The sequence below is a fragment of the Rutidosis leptorrhynchoides genome, chromosome 11 (genome assembly GCF_046630445.1).
Source record: "Rutidosis leptorrhynchoides isolate AG116_Rl617_1_P2 chromosome 11, CSIRO_AGI_Rlap_v1, whole genome shotgun sequence".
In the NCBI taxonomy this organism is placed as follows: Eukaryota; Viridiplantae; Streptophyta; class Magnoliopsida; order Asterales; family Asteraceae; genus Rutidosis; species Rutidosis leptorrhynchoides.
In genome coordinates this window covers 382,126,267-382,134,334 of record NC_092343.1, presented here as the reverse complement: position 1 = coordinate 382,134,334, position 8,068 = coordinate 382,126,267, and the positions used below count along the sequence as shown (strand labels likewise).

At 32.4% G+C, this 8,068-nt stretch overlaps 1 protein-coding gene across 1 annotated transcript; it reads left to right on the top strand.

Moving 5' to 3' along the window:
• Positions 1-4,481: 4,481 nt before the first annotated feature.
• LOC139875994 (uncharacterized) lies at positions 4,482-6,649 on the top strand. The gene is made up of 3 exons (XM_071863291.1): positions 4,482-5,352; positions 5,505-5,868; positions 6,013-6,649. Exons 1-3 carry the CDS (start codon positions 4,482-4,484, stop codon positions 6,647-6,649), a joined length of 1,872 nt encoding a protein of 623 aa, XP_071719392.1.
• Positions 6,650-8,068: the final 1,419 nt, after the last annotated feature.

The following is an 8,068-nucleotide window of genomic DNA, read 5'->3' as shown; positions in this document are numbered from 1 at the left end:
TTATCAGCATCCCATTAATTCAATCAACAGGCGTCTCAATTTTACCTCCACATCAGAAAGTAATGGATTGTCATATAACAAACAATACAATTTCCTTATTTGAAATGGATCAAGTGGATTTCTTGATTAAATAATGTGTACTTAATAACTTGAAAGTAGAGATTGATATATCGATACACTTTAGATCAGTCTCACCAACTTTTGAGCTTTACCACCATTAGTTCCTTTTCAAGAATCAGCTGCTAAATACTGATCATGAAATACTCCAAAAGACAACACTACCCACATGGTCACATGTCCTTGCCTACCACAACAACCCATCAAGTTAGTTTATTGATCACTAACTAAACATACATTTTAAAATATGTTGTACTAAACAGTCTAACTAAAAATCAAGTTTCAGCAATTTTAAAAGCCCTTTCGATAGAAGTCTAACTAAAACAAATTCATCAAAAAATATGTCCTAGAAATAAACACTTTCACTAATAAGCATGTTTTAGGTAATATAAAATGCCCTTGCAACACATCACCGGAAGTTGTGCATATAGTTAGTAGAGTGACAGAAAGTCTAACGCACGACCCAAATGATTAGGAAAATAGAGTTGTTGGGTATGCTCCCCTTTGTTTACTACATGAATGGATATCATTAAAACATTGGAGCAAAAGAGTAGATTAATGTTTCGTCAGAGATAATACTTATTATGAATGCGTATGCAAAAACAAATAAAAGTAAAAGTAGCAGAATGGGTACCGTATCAAGACAGGTTCGGGATTAAAAATATGTCATTGTTCAGTATGGGCCGCATTGGCTTCAAACCGTAGCAATTTAGTAGCCTATATGGCTATATGTAAGAAAAATAGTTTATATTTGCTTGCAAAACAACTACCAGCCTGCATCATTCCAAATAAAAGTGAGTCCATAATTAGAGCTACAAAAACTATTATTAAATAATATAACAGACTATAGGATTAAAGATCTCAAAGGACCTGTTTAATTCATCCCGAAACTTTCATCTTAACAGTTTCATCAATAAAAATAAATACATGTTAGCATAATTAGAAGTTTCAGCAGTAATAAGTACCATAGCAACTTATAGTTGAATTGTTGACTAATTATGGAGTCCTGAGTATCACCCATGTTCAAACTCAAACCACCATGTGTGGCCCAACAACATGATTTAAAACCTCAGCAGCCCATAACACCACTCTAAAATCCAATATTATGTTTCCTTATTTGCATCTAGCTGATCTTATAGTTTTGGAAGTACTACAAATAAGGACATCTGTAAGATTTATATTCGGTATATTTCACTGTATTAAAATTTTGAAGAAAGTTACCTATGAAGAGCTTGTAAGAGATACGCACACTTAGTAAAGTCACTAAAAATGAAGCAATCCAGGAATATTAATGAGCAACAAACATTAATTTGATTAAGAAATAGTAATGAATAAGTTTACATTGCTAACCTTTACACTTGAAACCTTGTCCAACTAATACCTCTGGTTTCTTGTACACACTTCAAAAAACACTATTATTAGTTCCACCCCATTAATCTTCGACTACTTTTAATTACATCAGTAGAACCCTAAAACTCACAATATCAAGAAACAATACTTGTTACGCGCCCATAAATCTTGAAATGGATATTGACAATTGGCATTAATTTAGTCAAACATCTGATACTGACATTCCATTTGTGAAAGGATTAATATTTGATTAATAACAATTTCATCAATCATTTTGTGTAACAATAATAATTTATAAATTAAGCATGAAACTTAAATATATGACAATATATGTATATCTTTATTATTAAACCTGTAAAATACACTTTAAATATTGTAAATATATACTAATATATGAATCCTTGACCAAGTACATAATTTAGCACATTAACATTGAAATGAGAATGAAGTAAGGTGTATAATATATACCTTGATTATAAAGTGTCGTTAACATGATTATGCCTATTGAATCTGATAACAGGTAATGATGCTTAAATAATTAGCATCATTGCGCAGAGCTTTACCTGCAAAAAAAAAAATACGATTTATCAATTATTTAAAATTCATAGAATAGGAACTGAGAATTATACTTTTCTTTCATGTATGTAGTTGTTGTTAGCTGATACCAAAATGTAAAATTATTATGGATGAAATTGTGTATACAAAATTCACTTTTGTTCCTAAATCAGATTAGTATGGAAAAAATTTATCGAATCGAGAATCAACAATACGTTTAATATTACAAAACCTATATATATGATAACAATTACCAATTTCATTAATTGGTAATCTTCATCCAATAATCGCATATATGATTTCATGAACCGATAGAATAAACCTATATATCTTAGCGTATATTGATCACCGCTACATCATCGACGATCAACGAAGATTTGTTGAAATTACCTGCAATCATCATGACTAATAAAAACCCTAAATTATTATGCGTGAAGATGCGATCATGAATTTAACCTGGAAATAAAAATTTGGTACCTCCTTGCATATATTAAATTTGAACGAATCAATCAGATAATTCGACGAATTTCTTCCCCTTCAACAGAAAATCGATCCTTGAGTGCTAACGATTTATGAAACTGGAAGTTAATCGGTCTCCGTTTAATATTATTGCTTGACTGAGATCAAAATCAAACCATATCTTCTTCTTGTACTGTTACGATATGCGAAATCGATTTAGGTTAATGAAGATGTAATCTTGATTTTGAAGATCTGTCGTGTATTTTTTGAGAGGAAATCATGCTGTTTTTCTTGTTTGATCGTGAATGAATTCAATTTTGCAGAACCTTAATTTACCATCTTGATCCCGTATTTTTTTTTTATTTCAAGGGTATTTTAGTCATTAAATAACTACTAAAGGTGATTATGAGGTCATAATGGTGATTAGAAAATTTGGATGGTGTAGATTATATATGTTAATGATAATGGAAGATTAAGATTAGTGTTTGAAATTTTTGATGATCTATTATTGGTTTTGTTATTATAATATAAAGAGAAAGAGATAGTTATCTTTTGAAAAAATTACTCATTCCTAATATAATTCAAACTCCGACTCGATCTCTTCTAACCTCATACGTTAATATTAACTAACTTCCTGTTAATTTAATGATGCATACGTACGCCTGTTAGTGTTAGGATTAAAGTACACGTGTTCCTATTAACATATTAGATGTGTTAGGTTAATTAGACGTGTGTCTGGTAAGTTATTTAGACGTGTTCCAATTAGACGTGTTCATGTTACTTAATTAGACGTGTGCCTGGTAAGTTATTTAGACGTGTTCTTGGTTTAACTAATTAGACGTGTTGTCAATTAGATGTGTTCCTGGTTAAAACTTATTAGACGTGGTTACCATTTTTTTTTTTTTTGAAAGACAAGTTGTTGGCATCGAATACTCTCATTTTCCACGAACGCACGCGCTTTTGGGCAGGAAACCCGAACCGTTGTCAATTAGACGTGTTCCTGGTTGAACTTATTAGAGGTGTTGTCAATTAGACGTGTTCCTGGTAAAACTTATTAGACGTGGTTACCAATTAGAAGTGTTATACTTATTTAGACTTGTTGTAGGTTTCTAATTAGACGTGTTCCGACTATTATTTAGACGTGTTCCATTTTTTTAATAAAAAAACATTAGTTAGACGTGTTCCTTTTGTTTAATTAGACGTGTTAGTTGCTGAGCACGTCTAAATGAGGGGCACTAAATGAGTCAAATGTAATAATATATAAAGAAAAGTAGAAAATAGATTTTGATCAGTCAACCTATACCATGTACTCCTCCTGCACAGTCGAAATCTGGCAGTAAGCCATATCTTCCAAGCGGGCAATGTTTTTTTTTTTTTTTTTTGTAAAACTTATTCATATTATATATATATATATATATATATATATATATATATATATATATATATATATATATATATATATATATATATATATATATATATTAATAGAGCTCAAAGATTTATTCTTAATCTATTTAGACTCGTTCACTTAAAAAACAAGACACGTATAACCAAGAGTAGAGAAGGAAAAAAAAAAACCAACCGAATAAATCCCAATCTGATCAGTAATCATAACCTCCATTTGCCTTGTTCCGGTTTCGGCTGAGATCATGATCAAAGATGTATCTAGCTTATATATGTTGAAAATAACTTTGTTGTAATCGTTACAAAGATGCATCTAGTATATTTTTTAAATTATATTTTTAAGTGTAAAGAAACACAAAAGTTTAAAAAAGAAAAAAGCTAACAAGATGCTTGAAATAAATACAAGTAAAGAACAAATACTTTTTCTATTTGGAATATGAATGCCTTTAGTTTGAAGGAACACTACATATTATATAAAAGAGATTGCTTGTATATATAATCTATGCATCTCAATTTGCCACAAGGATATAAGTTACCTCTTTTTTCATATTTGCAACAAAAAACCTAATTAAGAAGTCTAAACTCACATTTAGATCATGACATCGCAAAACATAAATGTATTGGAGGTACTTGGGCACGAGCATCCATTGAAGCTCATTGATTTGGAGTTGGAACGGCCACATAATGATGAAGAAAAAGAAGACGAGGAGGAGGAGGAGGAGGAGGATAGTTTGTTTGTAAAAGAGGAATTTCGATGCATATGTGGCCGGTGTGATCAAGATATTAGTGAATACCATAGGTATTACTATAAATGTATAAAGTCATCATGTGATTATTCACTCCATAAATTTTGTGCAGAAGCTCTGGAAACGTTAGAACCTACATCACACCATCCTGATCACCCACTTAAACTAATAATAAAAAACTGGTGGTACGATGGTAGTAATAAATGTAGTGTTTGTCGAAGTGGTGTGAAGTATAATGAAGTGATTTACATGTGTAGCCGTCTGTGCTATGAATCTAAAGTTCATATAAAGTGTGCTTTGGGAGCTATAGAAAAAGAGTTATATCATCCTAGCCATCCACATGCATTGGTTTGCATTACCCCTAAACCCATTCTGTGTGATTGTAACGCTTGTGGGAAGGAACATAAAGGAATATTTTATAGTTGTATCGTACGTTCCAGTTTCATTTTACATAGTGATTGTGCCTTTTTAACCAAGAAATTGTTAATTCAAGAAGCTACAGAAAAAGATTTTTACCATCCTCACCCACTCACACTTTCTTACTCTTTCCCGCGTAAAGATCAAATCAAGTACTCTTTTCCTCCATGCAGAGTATGTGGACTTGGCTTAAGTGACGATTATAATCTTTGGATTTATAAATGTGAGAAATGTAGATACTTTGTACATCTGGATTGTGCAACATCAAGAAGAGAACCATTCATGTCCATCGTCTCATCTCCAGGTCATTAAATACTTTAACGTTTTACATCTTTCATTTTCTTACTATTCTTCATTAACTAGTTAGCAACTTATTGAATTATTAATATATACTTCATAGAACACGTGGTAACCTTATTGATATGGCATTTTCATTTTCATTTTAATATATAATAGGGCTTGGAAAACTGGTTAAAAATTATAAAGATTCGGATCATCCAGATCTTCTCCATCTTCCATTCCTTGATCAAAGTTATAGCATACCCAAACTACTACTTCACAAACAAATTGGATCCAAGATAGTTGGATCTGATACGGGGAGCTTAAAACATGACTCTCATGAACACCCCCTCATTCTTGTTAAAAATGACGACAATACGTCATCCACTTCTTCAAAAATTTATTCGATATCATGTCATGATCCAATGAAGAGAGTTGAGCTACTATGCAATGGATGTTTGAGACCAATAACATCCACTCCATTTTACAAGTGTGCAAACAAGGAACAACAACAACATTGCAACTTTGTGCTTCACGAGTGGTGCACGCGACTGCCTACTGAAATTAAAAACCACCCACAACAAATGAACCACACTCTTATTCTCATAACAAGAAGCTCAAAATTTTTCTTCAACGTGTTCCAGTGTTCCACATGTAACTTATTTTGTAATGGTTTTGCCTACAGTTGTATCGAATGTGAATTCATCACTGATGTTAGTTGTGGACTTTTGCCTGACAAAATCACACACGATGCTCATCCCAACCACCTTCTTTCAAGAGTAACTCCTGAAAAAGGCTACAAAATTTGTAAAAAATGTGGACTTCCTGTGTGGCGGTCCTCATTCAGTTGCAACATTTGTGATTTTCATCTACATCCTGCATGTGCTTACTTATTTCCTCGTTCAATTAGACATAGGATTGATAAGCATCCTTTGGATCTCAACTATGTTCCAGTCGAGAATCATAAAAGTGATTATTTTTGTGAAATATGTGAGACTGAACTCAACCCGCAAACATGGTTCTATCATTGTCACGAATGTGCTCAATCTGTACATACTGCTTGTGTTTCTGTCATACTTCAATATGAAAAGGCTACCGGTGTCAATCCATATTTGAATATAAAGTTTGAGGGAACTCATACGTTGGAATGTCACCCGCACCCTCTCTCATTTGTTCAAGGGATTATGAGTGATGGTCATTGCGCCGAATGTAGGCGGTTTCTAATGAATCAAATGATCTTTAAATGTGGATTGTGCAACTACGCAGTTCATTATACATGTTGTGAGAGACTGAGTCATTCAAGTGAAATACCTCCTACATGAAGTGTTAAGATTGGGGACAAGACTTTTAATTTCAATCTCTATATATATTTTAACGTACGGTATTATTTAACTTATTCATGTTTGTTAATTGCTGCATATATCTCTCACAGTAAATAAATGTAAATGTAGTTAGTATGTGTTCATCCATAATTTGTTTTTGATATATTCTGAAAAATGGAAGGATAATTATTATGAAGGGATGTTAGAGAAAGATTATAGTTTTCATTATGACCACCAACTCTTCAATTTAATTGCCATAACTAATATTACAATTCAATGGTTTTAACTCAATTTTTAGCCATAAGTTTTAAGCCCAAATATCATAGTTCCTCAGCTATATCTCCAAGACAGATTATTGTAAGATACACAAACACTTCAAATTCGGTAACCTATATGTTGCTAAGTTCACATGAAATGAAACACAAATCAAACTGAAATTGTTCATTAAAATAAAGTGAAGGCATACAAAGGCAGTAAATAAAAAAATCTGAAAACATCAACAAAATATTCCAGATACAAAACAACTTGAATTTAAATTTACCACACTAGCTGCATCAGCAGTGGTTTCAACGGGCCGTCTGTATTCTGGTCACCTCGGAATTCACTTCCCTTCATAAAACATTATTATCCGAGAGATGAAGATAAGATGACCTGTATAAAAATATAACGGTAAACGGCAAAAAAATTAAGGACCCATCCAGAAAACCTGAACCTGCAAAACTAGTAAATTATGTAAGATCACATTTCTAAATAGAAAAAAAAAATCCCTGCATGTATCATAACACAAGTTATAACCTATACCCTCGAGGTGGCGACATTGGCCAATTTACTTATGAAAGTTTTAATAAAGGTTGCAATTTGTTGAGAAAAGCGACACCGAATTATAGCAAATCGCTAGTAATAATTGAAATAGCGAAAAGAGACACCGAGATTTAACGTGGAAAACCCCAATAGGGTAAAAACCACGGGCAAGGAAAGAAACGTTTCACTAATAAGAATAATAGGAATTACACTTCTCTGTAATTACAAGGATAAGTACTAATCTTTATATCTCTTGTAATTAGGGGACTACACTCACGAATTCTCTATTTAATCTTTTAGTACATGAAAGAAAGAATTATTGATTTTGGGATGATCTTAATGTACCTGTATGATGATGTATTTATAGTACTTGTGATGGCCAAAATTGTCAAACATGGAAGGCAATATTAAGTCTTCTTTGTACCACAAAATGCATGTGCCAATTGACCATACCAACCCACCAACCATTCAACACCAACCATTCCTCATTTATTATTCAACAATCTCCCACTTGAAGATTTGATTGAAGCTCAATTAATCTTCACACGATAATCCTTCCTTGCCAATGATGTTGCTTACGTTTCTGCTAGGCCGCACGAGGAACGGCACCAAACAAAC